General features: G+C 57.7%; 1 protein-coding gene across 4 annotated transcripts in view; it reads left to right on the plus strand.

Annotated features, from left to right (window-relative positions):
* The window catches only part of GRIN1 (glutamate ionotropic receptor NMDA type subunit 1), a gene marked incomplete at both ends in the record, with an annotated part of 36371 nt that extends 11590 nt beyond the window's left edge, over positions 1–24781 (plus strand). The window contains 18 exons of one of the 4 annotated variants that reach the window (XM_082295156.1): positions 4136–4198; positions 4979–5079; positions 5614–5735; positions 6238–6412; positions 7784–7928; positions 8022–8105; positions 8488–8623; positions 9477–9604; positions 9757–9921; positions 10192–10310; positions 10986–11098; positions 11587–11735; positions 12456–12613; positions 12986–13147; positions 14753–14862; positions 15879–16024; positions 18633–18743; positions 24713–24781. In XM_082295156.1, coding sequence (XP_082151282.1) covers positions 4136–4198; positions 4979–5079; positions 5614–5735; positions 6238–6412; positions 7784–7928; positions 8022–8105; positions 8488–8623; positions 9477–9604; positions 9757–9921; positions 10192–10310; positions 10986–11098; positions 11587–11735; positions 12456–12613; positions 12986–13147; positions 14753–14862; positions 15879–16024; positions 18633–18743; positions 24713–24781 — 2256 coding nt within the window. Of the gene's footprint in view, positions 1–4135; positions 4199–4978; positions 5080–5613; positions 5736–6237; positions 6413–7783; positions 7929–8021; positions 8106–8487; positions 8624–9476; positions 9605–9756; positions 9922–10191; positions 10311–10985; positions 11099–11586; positions 11736–12455; positions 12614–12985; positions 13148–14752; positions 14863–15878; positions 16025–18632; positions 18744–21540; positions 21745–24712 lie in introns of those variants that run through there. The other 3 variants (XM_082295157.1, XM_082295155.1, XM_082295158.1) reach the window with 3 other exon arrangements.
* Positions 24782–27012: the final 2231 nt, after the last annotated feature.

The raw sequence follows: 27012 nt of genomic DNA on the forward strand, positions 1-27012 counted from the left end.
TAGTACCTGACAGAACTTTGTACTTTATTCATTTCACTTGCTTTGCCATGGTCAAAATCTCCTACATGTAAATCGACCACAAAATGAAGGGAAGGATAACCTGGAGCTCTGCAAATGCCTCGCCCAAGAGTCCCACCCAAGGAGAGGACCAGTCGCTCAGCTTAGGGAAGCACCTGCCCCATTGCAGCCACCCCGGGGCCAGGCAGACCCAGCAGTGCCAAGCCTACCCCGAAAAGCAGCTTCTGAATTGGCTGTTGGGGGCTCAGCTTAGTGCTTAGGAGGGGCAGGGCAGCCCGGGGCTGTAATGACCCTCTGGTAGAGCTGTCGGCCCGTTCCCATCTCCATCGAAGCCCATGCCAAACGCTGCTTTCCTGACACCCCATGCTGTCACACAGGGCGGGTGTGGGAGCAGCTGTCCCCAGGAGGTGCCTGGCACCTGCTGTCAGGGCCAGCAGGAGCAGGGAGGGAGGCAGGGGAGGGCCCCGAGGTGCAGGAGGACAAAGCACAGACCTGCAGCGTGGAGGGGAAGGACTGAACAGGCCTTCAAGACAAGCGGAGAAGGAGAGCACAGGAAGCTGTCTGGCTGCAATCTGGAAGGCAAGGATGTGAAGTCCCAGCACATCCTCTCTCCTGGGGCAGAGTGAGGTCTCCTTCAGATGGGCAGAGCCTGAGTTCATCCAAGTCTCCAGCGGCATCAGGGCAGGCGCCCATTCGGGGCTGTTCCCTCCTGGGTCACAGGCAGGGACCCCAACCTGCTCTTTCCAGCCCCACCTGCAGCTGCTGGACCTTTGGCAGTCTCTCAGCTGCTGAGGAGATGTGGCCATAGACACTTCTCGTGCTTGGAGCTGGTGACTGAGCTGAGAGACCGGACCCTGTGACTGCTCTTCGTCACCTCCCTGGAGGAACAACAGGTGTAGGGGTGCAGGCTGGCATGAGCCACACTGACTGACAGACTCCTGATTTTGGCGGTGATTTCTAAGAAGTTTCATCCTTGCTGTATCCCAGGCCGTCATGAGGCACTGATGTTCCACCAGCCACAGAGAATCCTCCTGCCCCCAAAGGCAGCTTCCCACTGGGTGACAGCAGGACAGTGTTTTTCTCCAAAGCCTCTTCCCAGCACAGTGCCCTTCACACAGAGAGAGACACCGGCAGCCTCTCATCTCTTCTCTTGCATCTTTTGTTTTCCGCCTTCTGTTTTCCTGCAGTTCATCCCGTTTTGCTGTTCCTTCCCATGCCTCCACTGCCTTTTGCTCCATGTGCTGCTCCCAGGCACAGGGTGCATTTCTTCTTCAGCCTGTCCACCCCATGGGAGAGCCTTTGAGATCTGGAGCTTGAAAGATGGGGAGGGAGGGTCTGTCCTCAGACCTTTCCCACGTTTGCATCTACCACGTCTTGGTGTCTCCTGGCAGCCACTGGGCTTCTGCAGATGCTGGCCACTCTTCAGCCTGGGCCACCTGCTCTGTCCCAGTAGGTCACCTTGTCCTCTCTTTGGGGTGTGCCACTGCATCTTGTTTCTTTTTCCTTTGAGAAAAGCTCAGACAGGCTGGTCTGACTGGTCTTGCAGGTGGTGGGTACCCCACTGGGGCTTTCCTGTCTTCCTCCACCTCTTCTCTCCCGTCTCTCTCCTGATCACTGATGTGCTGACTCTTTTCATGCCATGCAGCTGTACCACGGGCCCCTCCCCCACCTCTCCAAGGGCAGCTGGGCCCTGGGGAGGGAGCAGGCAGGAGACCTGATCCCAACCTCTTCCAGGCTTGGATCACAGCCCCTGAGGACATGGAGGACCAGCTCTGGGTCAGAGATGCACCTGCTCATCTGAGCTCTTGTTTTGGGGCATGGCTTTGCCCCCAGGGTCTGTGCCAGCCCCGTGTGCCATCCAGGCACCCTTGTGTGAGTCTGCACCTCCAGTACTGAGCTCAGGCCATGCTGGCCAGCCCCGGAGTGCCCCATGTGCTGGCCTTGTCCTGGGGCTGTCTGCAGCAACTCTCAGCCTGGAGCTGCTGCTCCACCCAGCACAGCTCTGCTCATTCATGGGGCAGGCCCCCAGTGCTGCTGGGGCTCAGGAGGGAGCGCTGGACACTCTGAAACCAGAGCTTCTCCAGGCCACAGCTGGCAGGTCCCTGCTGTGCTGGCTGCCTTTCTCTGGGACAGTGGCGTTCATGGAAGTGGCAATTTTTTTGAGTGAATGCAGGAGAATGTGGTGGAAAGGGAATCTCTAATTTGTCAATCCCTGTGTGAAACGTGAAGAACAAAGAAGGACTGCAGGATCACATGGAATAATGGGAAAAAGAGGAGACATTACTAGTCTAGTTCTGGAAACAGGGCTAATGACAGGGAGAGGTGATCAGGTGCCAGCCTTGTTGCACCCGAGACTCTGCTGACCAGCCTGGGCCGAGGTGCCAGCACATCCCAGCAATTTCTGGTTGGAGGCTGCCACATGGATGACCAGGTTTTTGGCTATTGACAGTGCCTGGGGAGCAGTGACCAGTGTGCCCTCACTGGAGAACATTCCTGCTGTCCTGCTGCAGCTCTGGTCTCCTCGGAGCAGTCGTTACTCCAGGGCTCACTGCAGGCCCAGCAGAAGCCACTGCGAAGCCACTGCAGAAATCCTCGCTGTGGGAGTCATCAGAAATGAAGGCAGACCTGGGCTCCAAGCAGATTTTGCCTCTTCAGACACTTGTTCTTTCCAGGACCCAATTTCTTTGAGCAATGAAAAACCTGTTGGGCTGTGTCCAAGGAGAAGAAGGGAAAGATCACACGGCTGCATGGAAAGGAGACCTGGAAAAATGGCCTGCCAAAGACTGGCCTGAATGCTCAGGGGAAGGCAAGCTGGTTAGTGTGGAAAGCAAGATGAAGACAAACCTGTCTGTCTGAGGAACAACCTGGGAACGTGGACCCCTGCACGCCGGGGGTGCAAAGGGTCAGGTTCCTGGCAGGGATCCATTGCCATAAGGCTCTGGAAAAATGGAGATGAGAGTAGAGCTGTGTCCCACACCCCATGTACACAGATCAGGGATGCCCAGCTGGGGTGGGGTCGAGGAGAAGATGTCAGACTGTGTCCCACCAGAACGTGCCAAGCCCTCTCCTGAAGGCACCATCAGGTCGCTGTTATTGGCCTGGCTGCAGGAGCTGCTCCCAGGAAGATCCCGGGGCTCTGTGCACGCTGCTGCAGGGTCAGGGCTCTGCACCAGAGGAAACCCCCAGCAGTGGGTGCCCTGCCCCGGGCTCCTCTGGGGCCAAGCAGCACACGTGGCAGAGGCAGCAGAGCAGGGGAGGAGCAGGCTCTCTGCTCGTCTGTTCTCTCCGGGGTCAGTGCACACCCCAAGCCCCAGTGGGATGCTCCAGTCAGCAGCGTGGAGACCACCAAGCAGTGAGCCCTGCTAGCCACACTTAGGGCCAGGTTAGGGGCACCCTGGTCTCGGGTAGCTGCACCTCCCAGGGCCACCCGTGTGCTGCGGAGCCGTGAGGTGCCCTGGGCCCTCCCCAGGGACCAGGTAAAAGCTGCAATGTCATCCCATGTTCACCATTGCTTCATATCGCCACGCTTTGAGCCAGCACGGGACGTAGAGAACTTTATCTTTCTCTTTTGGATGTCAACGGAGCTCAGAAAGCTGCTCCCTCCGTTCAGGGGGTGAGAGGTTCAGCTGAGACACCGCACTTTGTGTGAACTCTCTGAGGGTGGACAGGACTGTGATGCTGATAGTGACGCTGGTAATGCTAATACTCTTAACTGTAACAGTTTGCCTTTATCCAGCACTTTCCGTACACAACATTTTGTCCTTTACTTCCACAGTAATTCCATGGAAACCCCACCACTTAGGCCCTTAGATTGTTTCTGAGCTTAAGATAAAAATTCCTTGCTGAAGAATTCCCCAGTCCCGCAAGGGAAAATGCAACTGCATCGCACCAGCTGTGACACTCAGGCTTTGCTCTCAGATTGCTCCGTGACGCTCCCGTGAGAGCTGAGGCACAATCTCTCCTGATAGTGGTTTTTGCGAGCTCCAGCGTTATAGAGACCCTTTAGCAAACAGTGGAGGAGGAGGTGGATGTTGGATTGCTTTACTACACGTCATTTTCAACTGTTTATAATATTCTTCTGTGTCTACATATTTTCTCTGTGCACATTATTCATCAGAGTAAAAAAAGGAACTATGAAAACCTCGACCAACTTTCCTATGACAACAAGCGAGGACCCAAGGTATATATGCATGGAAATGCACGCCGCCCACCAACCTAACTAGCAAATGAAAAATAGCCACAGCCAACAGAAAAATAAAAAAAAAAGAAAAAAAAAGAGAAAGAGAAAAAAAGAAAAGAAAAGAAAGAAAAAAAAAAAAATCCATGACTATGTTTCTTGGTAGCACGTTTTTATGTTGAGATAGTTTGGTTTGGACTTGAGAATGGAAACTTAGCCAGCTGACCCCGGAAGGATTTCTTTTTGAAACATGCATGTGAACCAGTAATTAACTTGCAAGTTCTTTTTTTTTTTTTTTTTTGAAAAGTTGAACCAACCCCCTTTCCTCCCCAAAGGAAACGGTTCCTTGGTGTAAGTTGCTCACTTTGATTCCCAAAGGTTAACCCTGTGCAATATGTTTTTTTCATTTCCCATGTTTTTGAAAAACAACACTCGTTTGAGTTTTCAATTGCATTTCAAAGCCTTTTTCTCTTTCCTGTACAATGCACGCCTCTTTTTGGGTCTTGATTGACTTCAGTTTGCATGCACAGTGCAAAAAAAAAAAAAAAAAAAATTAAAAAAATAAAACAACCAAAAAGTCAAAATCATAAAAGAGAAAGGAAGGAAGGAAGGAAAGAAAAGAAAGAAAGGAAAGAAAAAGAAAAAAAAATAACTATAACCAACCTTATTTAGCAGACTTTTGTGCAGTTTAATGAATTCTCTTGACCCTTTTCTAGATAGCATGGCTCTCACCGCCAGTCCTGGGGCTCCCTCACTAACCAGCTTTGCTCATACTAATCGCAGGCTGAGAAAGTGCTTCAGTTTGACCCTGGAACCAAAAATGTGACATCGCTGCTGCTGGAGGCGAAGGAGCTGGAGGCCAGGGTCATCATCCTCTCTGCCAGGTGAGGCCGTGCTGTCCCGTCCCCTCCCTGCTCTGATTTCCTCTCTCCCGACGCTGCCCAGCGCTGGAGTCAGTGTGGATTTGGGGTTTGACATCCCTCCAAGGAGCCTGAGAGAAACTCCACACACAGCCCCCTGTCCCGGGCAGGTGGAGGGTGCTGAGCTGTGCTGGACGTGCTGCTGGCCAGGCAGTGACCATCCCGAACGTGGCTGACGTGTCCGGCTGTCCTGCAGGAGCGGCCGTGGTTACTGACCGTGTGCCCTGGCCCAGCTGGGAAGGAGGGGAGCCTCATGGCCCCGTGCCTACAGCACGATGTGCAGATGAGCAGGTGCTCAGCAGCGCTGGGAGCTGAGGGATCAGCTGAAGCTGAGGGGAAGGCTCCCATTGCATCAAGGATTTAGCCACTACCCAGGAGAACCAGCAAGCAGAGACACCCGGGGCTGTGTGCTCTCCGGCGCTGCCACACCCGTGGGATGTGGAAACGGGGCCACCTGGCAGCTGGAGCCACATCGCCGTTCCGTTCGTGTCGTTGCAGCGAGGATGACGCGGCCACGGTGTACAGATCAGCAGCCATGCTCAACATGACGGGCTCCGGCTACGTGTGGCTGGTGGGGGAGCGGGAGATCTCGGGCAATGCCCTGCGCTACGCCCCCGATGGTAGGCACCTCCCGAGCTCCGTCCCGCTGCAGCCAGGCTCGGAGCAGCCTGGTGGGGCCGGGGCGAGCGGCCCCTGCCCTCCCCGGGACCCCTGGGGCTGGGGGAACGCGGTGCCGTGGTGGTCCCGAACGGAGGGTCCCACACTCTGCTCTCCGCTCCCGTTGCCTGCATGGGGACACAGCCTTGGCCACGCTGCCACGCCCCGAATCCGTGTCACTGGCACTTTGCAAGCTGCCTGTCACCTGGGGGAAGGCTTGGGCCGTGCGGGTGGAGCCCAGGGTGTCCGTGGTACACGGAGCTGTGCCCAGCAGGACAGAGCCAGCCCAGCCCCGCTGCCCCTGCCTGCTCCTGCCTGAAGCTCAGGCAACTCCCCGCTGCATCCAAGGGATCCTCAGCCCCGCAGCCGTGTGTCCGCTGTCCCCAAGCGCTGGGCACGGCAGCAGCGCTGGAGCAGCCGGCGATCCCGGGAATGCTGACCTGCCTCCCCCTCTGCCCGCGGCAGGAGTGATCGGTCTGCAGCTCATCAACGGCAAGAACGAGTCTGCCCACATCAGTGACGCTGTCGCCGTGGTGGCCCAGGCCGTGCACGACTTATTTGAGAAGGAGAATATCACAGACCCACCGCGGGGCTGCGTGGGCAACACCAACATCTGGAAGACAGGACCCCTTTTTAAGAGGTATTGGGGAAAGGGCCCTGCTGGAGGGAGCAGAGGACCTGCTGGGGGAGAGCTGGAAAAGGTGGGAGCATGTGGAAAAAGTGCAGGAGGACATGGTGGCTTTGTTCAAGGTGTCTGTCACTAAAGCTTTGGGGCACGAGGCACAGGGCTGCCTGGGCTCTCCTGCATGATTTGGATGTGAGAGCTACATCTCTCCTAGAAAACTCTCCCAGGAATGGGCTCAGGAGATGGCACCCAGTTTTCCAGGCTGTTTATGCATCATCCTGGTGCCAGGCACCAATTCAGTCCGTGTCAACCCATGCTACCCTGGGCAATGCTTAGACAGCTGGGATGTGTGGGCAGGGAATGATTCTAGGGGGAAAAGATTGGGGACCTTGGTCTCCTCTAGTCTGGATCTTAATTCCATGGGCAGAAGTGGGAGAGAGGGGGGTGTCTGCCGAATCAAGGTAGGGGGACGTTTCTGTCCCATTTTATCTTGGTGCTGCAGACGCGTTTCCTGCTGAACATTCCAAGGGCTGTGGCATGGGCCCAGCGCTGCCAGCAGGGCTTGGTGGCAGGAGATGTCCATGCATGGGACAGGTTGCTGTCAGCTGTAGCAAACCCTGGTGCTGTGCATGTGGAGGCTGGGGTGTCACAGATGGGAGCATGTGCCTGTGGGGTCCTGCTGCCAGGGCAGGGGGTCAGCAGGTCCTGCATGCACTTCCAGACCCCAGTCCCTGCATCCCTGTGGGTGCTGGGCCCACAGGGGCTGGGCCTTGGTGCAGCAGCCACTCCCTGCAGTCCTGGGTTCTGTTGAGCATGAGGCCTGCAAAGCCTGGAGATTGTTTTAGAGGCATTTCTGGCATCCCCTGCAGTGAGTCTTTGGCATGAGAAGTCAAAGCTGCTCTTCACAAGTGTCTTAGGCAATCCTTGTGCGTCTCCACTGTCATGTTTCCAGGGTTTGGGGGCTGCTTCTCCCCTGGGTGGTATTTGTGTGTTCCTGGGGCACTACCCAGGCTGGGAAGGGCAGGTGCCAGGCACAGCACCAGAAGCTGCAGCATGGACGCACCTCCCTAGGGACACCCAGAGGAAAGTGGCCTTGGGTGCTGTGGGACAGATCATTCCAGAAGGGAATGGGACTGATCTGGTGGAAAACAAGGGACAATGACAGCAGGTATGGTAGTGAACACTTGGGAAACTGATTCCATCCACCAGGAGGGGATGACCACAGGGCTGTGAACAGACCATAGGTAGCCTTGGCTGGACTTTTGCAGGGTAGTGAGCTTATGGCAGGTAACTGAGGGGGAGCATTTGCCCTTCTGATGCCTTGGGAGGTGTCTCAATGGCCACAGCAGGTTTTCTAGGTTGTCCCCGCTGTGTTTCTCTCCGTAGGGTGTTGATGTCCTCCAAGTACTCAGAGGGTGTCACCGGGCGGGTGGAGTTCAATGAGGATGGGGACAGGAAATTTGCCAACTACAGCATCATGAACCTGCAGAATCGGAAGCTGGTCCAGGTTGGGATTTACAACGGCAGCAATGTACGTACAGGCCTGGGCTGGGCAGGAGGGGTCGGGCACGGGGGTGTCCACCCTGGCCTCATGTCCATCTGCTTCCTCTGGGCTCCATCACAGGTCCTGACCAACGACAGGAAGATCATCTGGCCAGGGGGGGAGACTGAGAAACCTCAAGGCTATCAGATGTCAACCAAGCTGAAGGTAAGAGCAAATGGCATTAGGGGCAGGGCTCCTCAGCCCTCTGCATGCCGGGCAGTGACTTTATCTGCCTCCCACCTCCACGGCTGCTCTGCAGCTGGCAGCAGCATTTGCAAGGCTGGGAGAGGCTTTAGGAGAGAAATAGAGAAGGTGTTCAGAGAGGGTGTTCAGAGTACAACTTTCAGCTGGAGTCAATCTAGAGAGGGTGGCAGGCATCCTTGGGCTTGGAAAGAGACAGGTGGGAAGTGGATATGAGAGAAAACAGCACGGAAAGGGTGGAGGGACAAGGTGTTCACCGTTTCTGGGGAGGGCAGCCAAGCTTCCACCACGGGAGTGTAGCTCTGGAGGGAAACAGAGACGAGGAAGTTTGTGCTTCACCTCACAGATTGTAACCATCCACCAAGAGCCCTTTGTGTATGTGAAGCCCACTCAGGCAGATGGGACGTGCAGGGAGGAATTCACTATCAATGGAGATCCTGTCAAAAAGGTGTTCTGCACTGGACCCAATGAGACCATCCCAGGTAACTCAGTCTGGTGGGGGCTCCCACAGCAAGAAGGGGTCCCAGGGAGGGTGCTCAGTCACACAGGAGGTGCAGAGGACGAGGCGCAGAGAGGTGACAGCACTGCCAGCCCCCAGGCACCCCCCATCGGCTCAGCCTCACAGCAGTGCTGTGCAGGAACTGGGCACTGGCATCCAGGGGTTTGAGCCCAAAAGATTATTTCCCACTGTCTCTCTCCTGGATGGGCTCCAGGGCTGTTTTGGGGGATTGCATCCCAGGTTTCTGTCTGCTGACATGTTCCCGTTCTCTCTGCCTTGATCTCCAGCAGCAGCAAGGGCCCCGAGGCACGTTAGCACGTGCTGCACTGACACAGCACCAGTTTCAAACTGTTACAGAAACCCGTGTCAGGATCAGGAGCGAGCACCTGCTGCGGGGTGGGAGCTGCTCAGCAATGCCAGGCTTGCCCAAATCCACCTGAAGGGCATCCCCTTGGCTCGTCACACCTTCCTGTGCACAACCCCCCAGAGTTGTGTCCTGGGCTGCGTTCAGCCTGCTGGGTTCGTGTCAGGACTCCTCCAGCACATGCCCTGAGCCCCTTCCGTGCCCTGCAGGGGGTGGGGAGCACCCACTCTCAGCCCACCTCACTGGGACACAGCAAAGGAATGGGACCCCTTTGTCCCCAGCTTGCCACACCCTCAGGTGATGGAGGCAGTGAGAGAGGGTGGTCAGGCAGATGGCCCTGATGGATAACATGGTTACATCCCATATAAAGCAGAGCCATGGGGTGGCTGCTCTCGCTGGGGACAGGCACAGATCCTGGGTGGGGTCCCTGGCCAAGGCTGCCCCCGCTCATCCCCGTTCTGTCCCTCCCCAGGCCGTCCCACCGTGGCACTGTGCTGCTACGGCTTCTGCATTGACCTGCTCATCCGCCTGGCAGGGGTGATGAACTTCACCTATGAGGTTCACCTGGTGGCTGATGGTAAATTTGGTACCCAAGAGCGGGTGAGTTTTGGCAGCCTGGGATTTTTCTTTGCCTGTATTGTGTGTAGGAACTTCCTGCAGAGCTGGGTGGGGTGGAAGGGCAGTGCGGGGTCCTGGCTGGTGGGGGATGTGTGTCAGGGCAGGGCTCTGACCCTGCCTGGGCTTCCTGGCAGGTGAACAACAGCAACAAGAAGGAGTGGAACGGGATGATGGGAGAGCTGCTGAGCGGCCAGGCAGACATGATTGTGGCTCCCCTCACCATCAACAACGAGCGGGCTCAGTACATTGAATTCTCCAAGCCCTTCAAGTACCAGGGCCTCACCATCCTTGTGAAGAAGGTATGGTCTGGCTGGGATGTTCTGTAGAACACGGGAGGTGCCCCTGTTCCCCAAGTTGCACCATGCCCAGTTCCCCCCAGTGCAGCCCCTGCCAATCCCAGGCTCCAGGCTGCTGGTTTTAATGCTGGGTCTCATCTGCACCACCCTGACCCCTCCTGTGCAGCCGAGCAGCAGGAGCTCGGGGCAGGGCAGGCCCCTGTGGGTCCCTCCAGGCAGGCAGGGTGCAGGTGTGGTGGGTGCCAGCGCTGTTCCCCTCTCTCCTGTGTGCAGGAAATCCCCCGCAGCACCCTGGACTCATTCATGCAACCCTTCCAGAGCACGCTCTGGCTGCTGGTGGGGCTGTCTGTGCACGTGGTGGCAGTGATGTTGTACCTCTTAGACCGATTCAGGTGAGTGCACTTTGGGCCACCCCAGGTCTGGAGGGGACAGGGAGGTGCTCCTGGGAACTGCCCCCTGGGTCCCTTGCCCAGGCACAGCCCTGCAGCCCTTTGGGGGCTCTCACAGGGACTTAACCCACCTTCTCTGCCCCACCAGGCCTGGGCTGAGGCTCCTGGCCCCTCTGGCTGCCTAAGCTAAGGGATATGGATGTGTGGAGTACCCAGCCCCTGGTCAGGCCAGGTGCTGTACAGATACCTGGCCAAGGGGACTGTCAGCCTCTGGGCTCTGAGAGAATTTTCTCTCGGCCTCCCTTGGTGCTGTGGCAGCTTCTCTGAGGGCAAGATAACCTGTCCCTGCCTCAGCCCCCTGCCCAGAGGCTTTGGTGGCTGATCTGCAGGGAGCCCTCTGTGCTGCAGTGTGGGAGGCTTGAGCTGGCCAGGGTCAGATGATCTTTCTGGTCTGGGGAGAGTGTGATGGGACTGGGACCAGTGTGAGCCAGACAGGGCTGCAGATGGCACAAGGGATGTGCCAGGCAGTGGGACAGAACAGGGAGGAGCTGCTTGGGACACAGGCATCATCTGTGGGAATGAGTGACACAGGGCTGCACCAGGACATGTAGGGCACAGTGGGGAGTCCTGGGAATCAGGGTAAGGGGAATGAGAAGGGTTCTTGGTCTTGTTTTCCAGCCCATTTGGCCGGTTCAAAGTAAACAGTGAGGAGGAGGAGGAAGATGCCCTGACTCTCTCCTCAGCCATGTGGTTCTCCTGGGGAGTCCTGCTGAACTCTGGCATTGGAGAAGGTGAGTCCCAGTCACAGCGGGACTGCTCTGCCCTGCAGCCCTGGCTCTGGGCTGGGCGGGCTGGGGCGGAGCCCCTGCCCTCCTCCACAGCCCCCCCCTCACATGGTCCCTGTGGGACCTCATTCCCTGAGCCCTCCTCGGAGCAGGCTGGCAGGAGGTTTGGTGATGCTGAGGGTGGCACATTTGTGGCAGTTGTCACATTTGGGTCCTGCCACCCCCAGCACCGGTGGTGGGAAACAGGGCAGGGAGGCTTGAGCTGGATCCCCTGCCCAGGGTCACTCACCCTCTCAGGTGGGACACAGCGTGCCCTGGGAGGAGCTGGAGGCTTTTTTGGTTCGGGCAGTGCAGAAGCTCCCTGCACAGCTGCTGGCACAGCAGGTGGATGGTGCACATCTGCAGCTGCCATCAGGCTCCTGTGCACTGACACGGCTTTGGCAACCAAGCCAAGCCCTCGCGGTGCCGCTCTGATCTCTCCTCTCCCCCCGCAGGTGCTCCCCGGAGTTTCTCTGCCCGTATCCTCGGCATGGTGTGGGCTGGCTTTGCTATGATCATCGTGGCTTCATACACTGCCAACCTGGCAGCCTTCCTGGTGTTAGACCGACCTGAGGAGAGGATCACAGGCATTAACGACCCCCGGGTAATGACCCCTCGCTTGCTTTCCCCTTCCCTGGGGCACAGAACGTGGCTTGTGGTTCCCAGAGCCCTGATTTCCCACGGCTGTGATCTGTGCTGGGGGGCCAGACCCGGGTAACTCTGCCTGGGCTGGTGCTGGTCAGTCTGAGCCCCTGCCCTGGGTGGGAAGGAACAGACACGGGCAGCGATCGGCAGGGAAACAACCTGTCCAGAAATAGCCCGTCTGCAGTGAAACTGCCTGCCAGTTCCTGGAGAGCCTCCTCCAACCAGCGAGGAAACGATTCATTATGGATGAGTTATAACAAACGAAATTGTCCCTGCGGTGCAGTCAATACTCTCCACATGCCTCAAATCCATTTCCTGCTCTGGCAAGGACGCAGCCACAGCTCACCAGCCTGGGCACGCAGGAGTGTGCCCTGCAGCAGCACTGACCCACAGCGTCCCACGCCCTGCTGTGTGCCCTGCCCACGGCACTGCCAGCGCCGTGGCATCCACAGGCCTCCTGCACCATCAGTGCCACCCTGTCCCTGTCCCATAGCATCCCCTGCCCCAGCACCGTGGTCCCAGAGCGTCCATTGCCCCGTGGCATCCCCTGGGGAGATCAAGGTCTTCTCCAGGGAACCGGTCCCCGAAGGAGATGGGAAATTAAGAAATGCAGCTTTAGGGTGAGAAAGTTTTGCTGCTGAAGGACAGAAACAACAGGAGCCCTGCCCTTGCCTTTCAGCTGCGCAACCCCTCGGACAAGTTCATCTACGCCACGGTGAAGCAGAGCTCCGTGGACATCTACTTCCGACGGCAGGTGGAGCTGAGCACCATGTACAGGCACATGGAGAAGCACAACTACGAGAGCGCTGCCGAAGCCATCCAGGCAGTGAGGGACAAGTGAGTAGGGCCAGCACATCGCCTGGCCAGGCTGGGAAGGGCTTCAGGGAGCTGCAGCTGGGTGGAGCAAGCAGGGCAAAGCTGGAGGGAGCTGTGGTCAAAGCGTGGCTTGATGGGACGTCCCAGCTGGGGCCAGGTGGGATCTGCCCAGGTCTCTGGGTGGGCAGCACAAAAAGTCTGCGTGGGGAATGGCACAGTGGGAGCCCTGGCCCTGGCCATGGCCTCCCTTTCTGGCCTCTTTTCTTCTTCCAGTGCAAGGCTGGGTGGCTTCAGGGTTTAAATCAGGGCTGGGAGCACCCTTGCTGCTCCCATGGTGGCTGCAGACCAGCTGGGCTGCCTGGCCTGACCTGTCCATCCCCTCTCTGTGTCCAGCAAGCTCCACGCCTTCATCTGGGACTCGGCGGTGCTGGAGTTCGAGGCCTCCCAGAAGTGTGACCTGGTGACGACGGGGGAGCTCTTCTTCCGCTCTGGCTTCGGGATCGGGATGCGCAAGGACAGCCCCTGGAAGCAGAACGTCTCCCTGGCCATCCTCAAGTCCGTACACGGCTCTGGGCATGGGGCTTGCCCTGAATGCTGCGTGTGTTGGCACTCAAGTAGCCTCGTGCCAGGCACTGCCAGCCACCCTCCAGACCCCTCCGCAGGGACAGGGGCGCTGGGGGCTCCATTCCCTCCTGACAAAGGGGACATTGAGGGAGTGGGGTGGGCACCCACAGCCTCAGCTCTGGCTCGCAGGGCTGGGGAAGCAGCAGGGAGCTGGAGGGAGGGCAGAGCAGGGCAGGGAGCAGAGCCATGGTCAGCCAGGGGTGTAGGCAGAGCTGGCAGAGAGCAGCAGGGGCCGTCCAGCACAGGTCTCTGTGAGCAGGGTGTGGGTGCTGCCATCTCCCCACTGCTCCCTCAGGGCTCAGCCTGTCCAACAGCACTGCACTGCCCTGGCTCGGTCACCCAGGGGGTTTTCTTCCAACGCTGGCTATTCCTGTTGCACAGGGTCCCCGCTCTGGGTCCCAGGCTTTTACACCAGCACTGATCTGCTGTGTGGGGTGCCACAAGCCAGTCTGATATTAGGGGTGAAAAGGGATTTCCTTGCACTACTTTGGAAATGCCACACCTGCTGCAGACAGAGAAATGTCATGATGGAGGAACGGGCAGCTGGGAAGCAGCAAGTAAGGGCGGGAGACATGGGGGATTCATTTTAGGTCAGGAACCACCAGGCAGAGGTGAAAGGCCTGAGAGAGAATGGGCAGGATGTGGAAGACGGGCAGGACCCAGGTGATGTAGGGAGCCATGGACCCCTTCTGTGGGATGGTCTTAACATGGGGATGGGTGGCAGCAGGACAGATGGGATTTGGGACAAGCCTGAAGAGGCCACAGGAGTCCTTGGTGTCCTCCTGGGAGAGGATGGGGAAGCCCAGGGCTACAGGTGGCCCAAGAAGGTGGTGAGGGTGTACCAGGAGCAAGAGGAAGGAGAGTGCAGTGATCCTGGGGTGGGATGTGTGCTCTGTGCCCACCCCATCCCCACGAGGTGTTCAGGCAGAAACGGGCACTGTGAGGACACGGCTCCCGAGCTGGGACACCGAGCTGGGACACCGAGCTGGGACACTGAGCTGCTGGGGTGCCCCAACCCTCACTGTGCATGGCAGGGAGCTGCCAGCAGCAGTGCCCTGACCTCGAGGGTGCTGGGGGTCACCAGAAGGGACTGGGGTCCAGCATTGCCTGAGCTCCAAGCGGCCCTGGCAGGTGGAGGAACTGTGCAGGAGGGAACTGGGAGATGTGGTTCATGTCCACTCCCTCCAAGTGCCCTCTGAGCACTGCCAGCTCCATCCTTCCTGGGGAACACACCCTCCTCACGGCTTACACGTGGCTCTTTTGGCACTGGGGGGCTGTGGGTGCCTGCTCACAGCGCTGTGCGTGGTTCTGTGTGTGTGTGAGAGCCATGGCAGCCCCTGCAGCCAGCCCACACAACTCTGCAAAGGCCACACGTGCACAGGTGTGCTCACACACGCAGCCAGCACACCCGTGGTTCCTGTGTTTGTGGGCTGCAGAGTCCTAGGACGGAAGGCACGAAGGCACACAGAGTGTGTGCCCCTGCTGCCTGTGGCTGGTCCTCAGTGACTACCTTGTGCTGTCTCCTTGTGCTTCCAGGTCCCACGAGAACGGCTTCATGGAGGATTTGGACAAGACTTGGGTGAGGTATCAAGAGTGTGATTCCCGTAGCAATGCCCCAGCAACACTCACCTTTGAAAATATGGCAGGTTTGTTCTGCAAACCTCTTTCTCCCCCTTCGCTGGGTAGCCTGCTTTTGCTCAAGACATTCTCCTCTCCGGGGCTCTCCTCTCAGGCCAAATCTCTGCTGCTTCTGGGTTTGTGCTTTCGTAGTGCTGGGAGGCTGCTGAGGTGGGCTCTGTTCCCACCTTGTTCCAAACAAAGCTTCCCCCACCGTCCCTGGGTGCCCTTCTCCCCGGTGCGGCTGCCCTGGCGTGAGCGCTGCTCCCCTTCCTCTGCCCTGGCCAAGCTGTGCTTGTCACGGAGCAATCAGAGCTGTCACCAATGCAGAGAGGGGAGCAGCACCTCGGGGTGCTCCCGAGGTGAACCCTGCTGCAGGAGGGGGCTGGAGGCGAGGGGCAGCCCCCAGTCCTGAGGAGCCCTGGGTGGGGGCAGGACAGGGATAATCGATGCAGAGGGGTTTTCATCTTGCAAAGACTGTAAGAACCCACAGACAGGCTCTCCCTCTGCACTCAGGTGGTGCTGCCGATCCTACACCCAGACCATGCAGTGATGAGGGATGAGGGGTGTTGGATGGGACCCCGTTCTCACCAGCACTGCTGGCTGAGTTACAGGCGTGGAGAAAGGGGGCATTTTGCTCCATCTCCTCAGACACCACTCCAAAACCATCAGTCCCGGGGCTGTGGGCATCCAAGGACAGCACAGGGCTCTGTGCATGGCTGTGCTTCCTGACGAGCCACACTGGAGCACCAGGGCTGGGTTCTGGTGCAGACGACCCCGTGGTCCTGGGGATGGGGTCTGCCCTGGGGCTTGCCGTGCCTGTTCCCAGCATTGCTGCAGCTCAGTGCCCTGTGCCCCCCCAGAGATGGCACCGACATCCCTCAGGTGCCCAGGCTGTGTTCCCCTCCCGGCCCTCCAGGACTGCGGGGGGATGGCAGGGGGACCCCGGGTTGGCAGATGCTCCCGTTGCTGAGCATGATGCAGAAGAAATGAGGGGTCATGTTGCAATTTCCACTGCCCCCTGTAACTTTCCTGCTTATTTCAGGTGTGTTTATGCTGGTGGCTGGAGGTATTGTTGCCGGGATATTTTTAATATTCATAGAGATAGCTTACAAAAGGCATAAGGACGCGCGGAGGAAGCAGATGCAGCTGGCGTTTGCGGCCGTTAATGTGTGGAGGAAAAACCTGCAGGTAGGACAAACCGTTTTTAGAGCAAATCTCCACCAGGTGCGTTTTCCATTCCTTCACCAAAGCAGTGAATGCAGAGCTGTGGATTAGCATGGGGCCCTCTGTCCCCCACCCCACCCCACCCCAGCAGCTCCAGCTGGGCGTTACTGGGTGCCTGTTAAGCTGTAGGGGAGTGTCCCTGCCTCGTCCCTGCCTCGTCCCTGCCTTGTCCCCGGGAGCTGCCGATGCTGTCTGTCCCAGCACAGTTCCAACAGGGCAGAGGCCTGGCCCAAACGCCCCCAGTGGAGCTCGGGATGGGGACTTCGCTCTGCTGGGGACCACGTGCCGGAGCCACACCTTGCCCTGGCTGAGCAGCAGTGCCAGCACAGCTCCTTGGCAGGTTCTGCCCTGCTGCCCGGCTCTGGCCGCGCTCACCAGCAGATGGGAGGCTCAGCCCGCTGCCACTGACCATCCCTGCCCGGTGCTCAGGTGGAGGAACGCTCCAGGGATAGTTTCCATCACCTCCCCTTCCCTGCCTGCTCCCCAACAGCGCGGCAGCCCTTGCCATACCCAGGGCCGACTCCCAAAAGAGGTGGTGCGTGCTCTTGTCCTTTGGAGACAAGGACATTCCCCCACACAAGAGCCAGCAGTGCCGGTCCCTGTCAGTGCCAAGGCTCCCTCGGGCTTCTTCCATGGGGCTGTTGCTCTCCCAGGCTTCTCCTGTTCCTGGAACATCTCTGTGCCGCTCAGGCAGGGAAGCCCAGGAGGGTCAGAGGTGCCTGGTAGTGACACTGAGCCATGGGCACCAGCCTCACACTTCCTTTGCCCTGCTGCTTTTGGGGCTGAGCCCCACAGTGCCCCTGACCCCAGTGTAGGGCAGCTGGAGGCTCTGTCTGAGTTGCCCGGGCTGGTTTTTCCCTTGGAGAAGCACAGCGGCGTTCAGAGAGCAAGAGCTCCTTTAGGTGACTAAAGGACACTGCTGCTCAGAGCAGAGCCAGCGCAGGAAAGAGAGAGAAGGAGGCTCGGGGACCCCGCGAGGAGCCCGGCCGGGGCCCCGGGGAGCAGCGCTGGCTGGGGCTGCGGGGGGACTGCCCGGGTGGAGCAGCGAGGGGAGCACGAGGCCGGGCTGCTGTATCCTGAGCTCGCTGGGTTCAGTTCACCGGAAAGAGTCTCGGAAAAGCCATTTCTCAATTTTTTTTTCCTTTTTTTCCTTTTTTTTTTCCTTTGCTTCCAAAAAGCAGCAGCACCGAGGGGGTTAAGGCTGCTGGGACAGAGCACACTAGTCGCACTGCCATTTTTCACTTGCCAACCTTCTAGAAAATACTGCACTGGGTCCTTGGGCAGAGTCTGTGGGACTGTGAGCAAAGCATGCTGCCCTGTGGGGGTAAACAGCCTCATGGTAAAGAGCCGTTTGACATTGTAAGACTTTTCCACAGGAGGAAACGTCAGAGCACTAGTATCTGGTACATTGCTAGAAGGTAGGCAAGTGGAAAGATTTATTTGTTAAAACAAACAAACAAAAATAATGGTTTTTGGGATCACAGTTTTGCCATGGCTATTTCCTGAGATGCCATGGAAGAAAAAGACATTTCATTCCATTCATCTTGCTTTCCTTTCCGTTTGTGCATGTCCGCAAAAGAGAGAACTGAGAAGGAGGAGCAAATGTATCCCCGAGCATGCTCTACGCACCAGCGGGATACATTTTGGTTACCCCCGTGCGGTAGCAGAGCCAGACCTGGTCACTGCGTCCCCCGTCGGAAAGGTCACACTCATTGGCACGAAAGCAATTGGGGAGGACTCGTTGCCAGCGCCCGGCGCCGAGCGTGGCCGGGCCCCCCGGCCTGCGGCCCCCGCACCATGGCGGCTGGTGCTCCCAGCCTGCGCCAACCAGGTCCGACTCGCTAACTCCAACGCCTACATTTTTCAGTTCTGTTTCTCTTTGAGTTCATCCCGACCCGACGACATCATGGCACTAACGCTTTGCTTCCTCCCTTTCTTTTCCTTTGTATTTTTTTTTTTTTTTTTACTTTTCTTTTTCTTCCAGTTTCCTTTTTGTTTTTTAGCCTGTTTTACTTTGGAAAACAAACCAAACCACCACCAACAACCACGTTCGGCTTTGCACAACTGCATCATTTGAATTTTTGAACACATTTTTTTTACAGAATATTCATACAATGACTTCTCTTTCAATGCAGTCCTCTCTCTCTCTTGTGGCACTAGGATTCAGCCTCAGAAAAGGCCCTGAGCACTTTTTTTTTTAGTGTAGGTGCAGCATCTCACGTCTCGGTCCAGCCAGGCTAGCGGCGGAAGCGAGGGGCAGGGCGCCAGGCAGAGCATCCCCAGGAAGCGAGGTCAGCTGTGCCGGCCTGGCTGCAGACACCAGGAGAGCGGGGCTACCTCCCAGAGGGGTTCCCAGCGCTCCGGACGCGAGGCCGGCCCCCCGTAGCTGTAGCAGTGTGGTGGCTGTGCCGTAGCCGTGGGTCACGGAGGCCCTTGGAGGACTGGGAGTGGCAGAACACCTCCAGTAGCTTTCTCACCTAAATGAAGGCCATGACACGGGGCAGTATTCAAATAGATTTAGAGTTTCCAACAACACACTAGAGATCTAATTACTTATACATATTCATTTTAGGATAGAAAAAGTGGTAGAGCAGAACCTGACCCTAAAAAGAAAGCCACTTTTAGGTCCATCACCTCCACCCTGGCCTCCAGCTTCAAGAGACGTAGGTCCTCCAAGGATACGGTAAGAGGAAGAAGAACAATTCTGCCCTCTCTCTTTCTCTCTCTTTCTCTCTTCTGCCATCCCATCGACTGCCACACACCCATCCCGAAGCTGCCAGTGTACATGCATAGCTCATGTTCGTCACCAGTCAGTCAGTCAGTCAGTGAGTCAGTCATCCCGTGTACCTGAAAGGATGCTGGGATCCTGGAGGGCAGGCAGGAGGTGGCTTGGAGTCCTGTGATGAGTTGGGAGATGCAACCGAGTTTTTGTTTTGTTTTTTTGTTTTCTTTTTGCCTGGATGATTTCTGATGTTCCTCTCTGTGCTTCGCTCACCTTACCGGTGCTGACCTCTTGAAAATGATGACATTTTTTCTTTATCTTTTTTTCTTTTTTTTCTGTTCCTAAGTGTTCCTGTACCTGTTTGTCATTGTATGCCTAAAAACAATCACCCCGATTTAATTTGGGCACCGTGTCACCTCACCAAGAGCCATGCGTGTCACACTCTCTACATGTGATTTTTGTTTGTGACAATTAGCATTCGGAATAGTCCTCGCACAGGAGTGACAGCTGTCTCTGGTTATCGTCAGCAGTAATGCAGCTCTAGAAAAGAGATGAAAAGGCTCCAAAGCGGAGGTTGTTAAAGACCCAGCCTTGGTTCAAACTTGTGTTTTCCGCTGCTTTCACATAACCAGAGAAAATTTCCAAATTGCTGCCTCTAAAGCCAGCTGTTTCCAAATGTGCAAATGTGTCTGCTCGTGCTGGAGCTTCAGACACCTCAGCGTCAGGTTGGGCTGTTGGTCTGTCGGACTGAGCCGTGTCCCTCTGCATGTCGCCGTCTGTTGTATGACACTCTGCACTGTGGCTACTCTGTTGTCTCGTGTGGCAGCGCCAGCTGCGTTTTGCTGCCCGACCTCCTGGCGCGACGGGCTTGCCAAAATCCCCTCCCCGGGGCGACCGGCGGGTTTGTGCCCGGGGTTGCTCAGAGCAGGTCCCCGCCAGGCTGCCCGAGGCGCGGCGGGGACGGGGGGACGGTGGCAGCGGGGGAGATGTGGCCCCCCGTGGCGGGGTGGCCCGTCCCCAGCCGCAGCTTGGGCGCCTCGGGGACAGCATGTGGTATCGCAGGGGTCTCGGGGCCACGGCTCTGTGTGAGAATGCAGGAGGCTGCCTTTGACACCAGCGCAGGCTCCATACCAAGAAGCTCCTGGAGCACCCCTGGAACGTGGCCCTGGGGACAGCTGAGCCCTCAGCCGGGCTTGACTGCCACCATCTCACACAAAGTGCTCCTCTCACTGTCACCTCGAAGCCTGGAAGTCATGGGGGGGACACCCACACTGTTCCCACTCATCCTCCGTGCCCCACGGGGAAGACGGGCATCCCTGTCATCTCCTGTGCTGCTTCTGTGCTCCCTGGGTGCCACCGCGTCCCAGTGATGTCCCATGTCTGGGGTCCCCTCTCCCCACTGCTGCACCCCCTGAGCAGCTCTGCAGGGAGGTCACAGGTTGTGTCTTTGTGGCCTGAGCCATGACGGGGGCAGAGGAGGCAGAGATGGGGTGGGTGGTGCAGGGGGTGGTGCAAGAGTGAGGAGGAGGAGGAGGAGGAGGGACAAGTGGAATGCACAGAAAAAAGAGGGGAGAAAAATTCGCAGAAAGATCTGAGTGTCCCTGAGTAGACCCCCATGTTCTGTTGTGTTTGACGCGTTCCACGAGTAGGAAACCAAGGGGTGCTGTCCTGGGAGAGCAGAATCATGATGGAGCCCTGGGCACCTGGGGGAACCAGTGCCACCGGTGGGCAGAGGAGAGGGGGAGAACCCAGGAAAAACGGGGCAGCTGGTGTGTGGCACCCCAGTACCTCCCACATTGCTCCTTCTTCAGGGAAGCATCCTGGTCCTGATCCTGCTCCATGGTGCGGCACCCATCCTACACCAACCAGCCCACAGCCCTCTCTGCCCCATGCCAGGAGCACCCCAAAGCCCGGACCTGACTAGGTCCAGGCCCCACTTGCCCCACAGGTCCCATGGATGGGCAATGGAGCTGTTCTCTCCCCTTCCCACACCCACTGGGGTCCAGCACAACACAGGGCTCCCCATGTTTGGGTCCTGGTCATGCTCTTACCAGTACATTGTTCATGGGCAAGTTGTGGAGGGAGATGACCCCTCTCATGCCAGAAGAGGGTCCCCACTTTGGGGGCAGCTGCGTGGCCAGTTATTCCCCGCTGCTCTGGTCACAGCACTCTGCCTCCCATGGGGTGCCATGGCCAGGGTCCCACGACACGTTCCCCAGGGACTGGGCTAGCTGGGTCTAGAGCAGGCCAATGGGGTGAACATTCAAGACAACGTGGCCAACTTGGAGGCTAGCAGCTATTGCAGGAGGTCCGTGGTGGAGCGAGCTTTGTGGTGATGTTGGGCAGACCTGCTGGTCGCTCTGCGGGCTGAGCAGCCAGCGGGAGCGGGGTGCTGCCACCAGCTCATGTCACAGCCTGTGCTTGGTGACCTCCACTTCCATGCAGCAGCCCTGGCTCAGAGACCCCAATGCCCTCCTGCTGGAAGGCCCCACGAGTCCGTAGCATGCTGGGGCACGTTGCCTGGGGTCCTTGTAAAGACGAGAAAGCAGCGAGGTGCTCTTTTTCATGATGCTCAGCAGAGCCGCGGGCCCACACCAGGTCTTAGATGGGCAAGGCTGGAGAGCCCATGGGGCTGGAAGGCCAGGCTGACCCCAGCCCCACGGGCTCTCCTGGCTAGCGAGCGAAAGACGCAGACCTGGTGGCCTTGCTTCTTTCCTTTCCGTTGTCGGGAGTTTTAAAAATGGATTCTGCTCTGCAGCCCTGCAGAATGGTCCCTCAGGAGTGCCAGAGAGACAGGCTGGCACCATGGAGCCAAGACAGCCCTGGGAAGCTTCCACCCCACTCTGAACGTCCTAGCGCCCACCATCACCCGAGCTGCACAGCCTCTCCGCGGCACATCATCCCCACCGCCCCAGGAGGAGATGCATGTGTTCCCCATAGGCAGCTCCTGCAACTCGAGTAGCACTGGCAGAGCTGACGTGTCCATCCATCGCAGCCACCCACGATACTGCAACCCCACAGACGCCATGTGAGACGCATAAACCACACAGACACCTCCGAGCCGGCACATTGCGTACAGACACGTATCGAGGTGCACAGGTCCCTTAGCCCCCCGCATCGCCAGCCCCCGCAGAGCCACACTGCCAGCCCCAGGCACAGCTGACACACGTCCCACGGCACCGCCCCGCCAGGGCCGGCGCTGGCGGCGCTGGAGCCCCGCGGCCGTGGGGATGGTGCCAGAGCTGGGCGAGAACCGAGGGGCTTCCTGGAAAAGGTCACCTTTTCAGTGAAGGATCAGCTGTCCCAAAGCCAAACGCTTCTTGGCTGAGAAAGAGCCTAGTTTTTGGCCCAAAAGAACCAAAAGTAGGTCAAAGACAACTTTTTTTTTTTCTTTTTATTCTTTTTTTTTTTTTTGCCTAAAGGGAAGTTGATATTTTCTACAGCAAGATCACATTTAGCTGGAATCCTAATTTTTAATTGAAAAAAAAAAAAAAACCAACACAACAACAAACCAAAATTCTTCCAGAAAATCTTCCACCAGCCAGGGACTACCATATGAGCCCAGTTAGGTTGAAGTCATTTTTAAAGACATTAAGTCCTTGTCTATATTTTCTTCCTGGTTGTCATTTAAAGTTTTTGGTGCCTTCACTTCACTTCCATACCTTAACATGTTTGAGTCTCTTCTACAGTTAATATTGATTAATTTCTTGGCTTTATAATGTTTGGTTTGGGGATTATTGCACCATCCCTGTAACATAATTTACCCTAAATTACTGATATGTGCTTCTAGCATTAGTCCTACTTTAACATAGTTTTGATATGACCGTTTTCTTGCTTTTTTTTCCTTTTCCTTTTTTATTTTAATTTTAATTTTTAGTATTAAAAATTGCATGCATGAACTTTACACAAAAAAAAAAAAAAGTAAATGAGAATGTTACCCTGTGATAACTCTGTGATTGGAGGAGATATGCTTTCAAATCAAAAGCCATGCTCTTGTATTTTAATTTTTCTGGCCAGATTGCCCATTTCGCTTGGTTGTTTTAGCGTTTCCCACCCCAAGAGCTGTGCAGAGAGGCCAGAAGGCCCCAGCCTGCCCTGCTACACCACCACAGCAGCCACACGTGCACCAAGGCACACACACACACACAGGCACACTCTGCTTCTTCCACCCCCCTCGCATCAGGCAGGATGTTTACCAAAGGACCTTTCTTCTACCCATTCATTTTTGTATCTCCAGTTCCTCCTTCTCCTCCACCAGTGAGTCACCAGCCTCTCCCCTTTCCCAGTCACCTCCTTGCTGCGGGAGTCAAGCCCCATCCCATGAGCACGCACCTCCCGGCAGCTCTGCCACGGAAACATTGCATTTAGCCGGAACCCAAATTTTTCACCAGGAGGGGGTGGCTGCACCCGATTTTGGGAGAGAGGGGTGTTTTTTGGTGGGCTGATGAATAGCCACAAAAAGCTCCCCCCAAGGGCGGCAGAGTGACACCAGGATGGCCTCGGCTGCTCTCTGTGCCGACGGGTGATGGCCGAGCTGTTGCCCCTTAGCAAAGCAAGGCCATGGCCAGGAATTCCCAGAGGCTCCATTGGAATCTTAGCCAGTGCCCTGAGTGGCAGAATGACCCCATGAGAGGCTCCCTGGGTGTCAGCACATCCCCAGCATGGCACCGGAGAGGCAGGAGCACGCTGGCTCCCGGCCCTGCCCCAGCAGCTCCCACCCAGGGGTCCCGGGGAAGCACGAAGCTGGGCTGGGCAGGGCAGCCCCAAGGACCCCAAGCAAGGCTCGGGGGACCCCAGCCCTGGCCTGGCAGGAGGCAGGGTGCGCAGCACACAGGGTAGCCACAGTGCCAGAGCTGCCGGCAGCGCCGCGGAGGCCACGGCCACCATCGACCAAAGCAGGGCGGGTGAATCCGTCACTGAGGAGCCCCCCCGGAGCCCCTCAAAACATGGGCCCTCCTGGGCAGGGCGGTGCAAGGGCTGGGAAGATGTCACTGGAGAGGGTCCGTGCTGCAGTACATGAGACCCACAGGGACCCTTTCCTGCCCCAGCACCAGATCAGGACCCCAGAGAGCAGCGCAAGATGCTCCGGACCACCTGCTCCCACAGCAGGGCTGGACAGGGCTTCCAGGTCAGGTTTGGAGTTAGGAGAGGAGCTGGGAAAGGAAGGGAGAATGGAAGGAGGAAGGGAGGAAATAACTGCCCAGCTGTAAATTCCTGCCTGGGGAGGAAGGACTTTTATTTTCTTGCCCACTGATGGGAATTTCTGCTCTCCCCCCCACTTGCTGATGGGACTGCTGCAGGGGAGGGCTCTCCCATGGTCTCTCCCATGCCAATCCCCCCCCATCCGCAAGGAGCTCCGAACCCTAAATCCAGGCCACATCCCCAACACAGGCTGTATTTTCACATTAGCAATCAACGCCACACTTTATCACGAGTCAGCCACACCACACATCTCACCTGCATGAAAGGACAGTCACGGCAGGGTCATTCAAGCAAGGAGGTGAAATGCCCTGGCCTCAAAGCACAGCTTGATCTGGCACCAGAGAGGTGCCAAAACCCAGCCAGACCCTCCAAACACAGGTTCAGGCGTGGGCTGGGCTGATGAGTCACAGGCTTTGTTTTGTAGCCCTCCCAGAGCAGAGAGGGCCTGGCTCAGCGGGTGACGTGGCAGCCACGCACCGCAGAAGCTGCACCACGCTCCTGGTGTCCCCTCTGCCCAGCTCCAGGGTGCTTGGAGAGTGTCTGCAATGACCTCTGCACAAGCGTGGATGGCACTGGGAAGGGGACCTCAGCCAGCAGCAGCTTTCGGGGCGTTGCATCACCCCCAAGAGATATCCTGTAGGGATGCATGGGATATGAGTAGCAGCGGGGACAAGTGCCAGAGCTGCCTAACACTTCTTTCTCCTTGTCTGTCTATTTGTGTGTTGCAGCAGTATCACCCCACCGACATCACTGGCCAGCTCAACCTCTCCGACCCCTCAGTCAGCACTGTGGTGTGACCTTCTCCCCGAGGGCCATCAGTCCTTGCCCAACACAGTAGGAAGGCACAGCCAGGACTGCCTTTCAAGGGACACTGATGGGTTCTTCCGGGTGAGATGGGAGGAAAGCATCCTTCATCCATACACAGTGACTCCATTGTATATCTCCCTCCCTTCCTAGGCCTGCTGCCATGCTCGTGCCCCAGCAAGCACGGCAGGACCAGGACAAGGTTTGGACTTCACTGTACAGAGATTATTGCTTCCAAACAGTGCCACGATAATCAGAATTGCCACTGACTGGCTCCGTGCAAGGGGAAAGGACTGCGGAAGGCACACGGTGCCTGCTCTCCCACGGTAGCAGGGAAGAGCTGGTGCCAGACCACAAACACGTGCTCAACCTCGCAGGCTGCAGCCTTCTAAGCACACACAGCCCCTCGGACATGTGCTCCATGTCTCCCACCACCTGGAGGGCTCCAGCGACGTGCCCACGATTCTGAGCAGCTGGAGCAGCCAGCTCCTGGTGCGGCAGGTTGGGCACACGTCCCTGCTGTGCCGAGTGACCCTCACGTCTGCGCAGCGGCTGGAAGATGTGTGCTCTGCTCCTTGCAGGGGACGGACCCAATTCCCTTCCCTCCCATCGGCCCGTGGCTGTGACTCAGTCACTGTCCGTGGTCCGGCTGCAGCAGGAGAGCTCCCGCCCTGCAGCCCTCGCCCCTGTGCTAATCCCGGTGCTCCGGAGCCCTGGAGTGCCAGCAGCCAAGATCCCGGCTCCCACCTCTCCTGCACAGAAGACATCCCCAGGACCTGGCCACGGCCAGCATGTAGCACTCACACAGCAGCTCTCCTGGCCAGGAATTCTCCACGGGAAATGGCTCTGGATGGTTGCACTGACCTCTACCCCAGCTCCACACTGCCTCAGCACCAGCAATGCAAGGAGAGATGCTGCTGGCTGGTCACGGCTGGCTGCGGTGCTGCAGCGGCCTCCCAGCCTGTCTGCACTGTGGGGGCACCACGGCCAGCGGTGGCGGCTCCCCTGCCACCCTCACCTGCAGTCCAAGCTTGCCAGCAGCTCCCGCGGCAGCCCCGAAGCCCCAGCTCACGGCGCTGCATCTGCCTGAACCTGGAGACGTGGAAAGCAGATCCCAGTTCGGAGAAGGGAACCGAACGAGCCAGGCTGACGCTGTCCCTCCCCGCACCTTCCTCCCCTCGAGCCCACACGCCCACCCTGAGCGCCCTCTCCGGGGGCTCCGACAGCGGGGCGGGGACTGGGCACCGGGGCAGCGTCTGGCACAGCCCGGCTGGGGATGAGCAGCACTGCACGGGCACGGGCAGCATCACATCCCGTCTCCTGCCAACATGGAACACCCACCTGCAACGTGGTACCGAGCCCCAGCGGCACGAACTGCCTTCTCCCTGCCCCAGGCTGCCCCCGCGGCAGGGTTCTCACATGGCAGCTGAGGTCTGGGAGCATCGTCCCACCGACTGCTGTGGCTCCATCAAGTTCATCTAGCTCCAGCTGAGAAATCGGACCCATTCTACTTTATACGTCAATGTTACATTAATACCGAGTTTTTGCAAGAGCTCAGTAAAGTCTAGACTGGATCATGAAGTGGTTTATTCCAGAGCTGTGTGCCTCTTTCTGTCTCTGCCTTCTGGCAAAGCTGGCAGGGAGCCCTGTGGTGAATCAGAGCCTCACCCAGCCCTGCTGCAGGGTCTGCAAACAGTGGAGGGACAGGAAGGGATGGAGAAACCAGCAGGGAGAAAGGCCAGGGGCTGTAGGAGAGACTGGGAGGGAAAGGGCATCCCCATTCGGGGACACCCAGGGGACAGCCAGAGTGGGGCACAGGCCTTGCAGCGAGGGGATGGGGACAGTCTGGAACTGTCCCAACACCAGCACCATGGCAGCTGGCCCTGTCCCACCTCCATCCTGGGGAACACAGTCCCCTGCCACTGCTGGGCTCCCCATCCCCTGGGGGCCAATGTGGGGCCTGGCCAGTGAGGCCAGCCTTTGGGAACAGAGGCACAGAGAGGCTCCTGGGCTACACCAAAAGGTAAATGGTGACTCCTGAGGTGGCCTGAAAGGCACCAAGAGGAATATGGTGAGTCCTGGGATGCACACAGGGGCTCCCAGGCTGCACCTAAAGGCACAGTGAAGCATCTGGGGCATCCTAAATACACCCTGAGGGGCCTGGGCAGCACAGGGGGCAGGACAAGGGGAGAAGGATCACCTGGATGCCCCCAGGAAGGGGATA

Source organism: Coloeus monedula, assembly GCF_965178545.1.
Source record: "Coloeus monedula genome assembly, chromosome: 21".
Classification (NCBI taxonomy): Eukaryota; Metazoa; Chordata; class Aves; order Passeriformes; family Corvidae; genus Coloeus; species Coloeus monedula.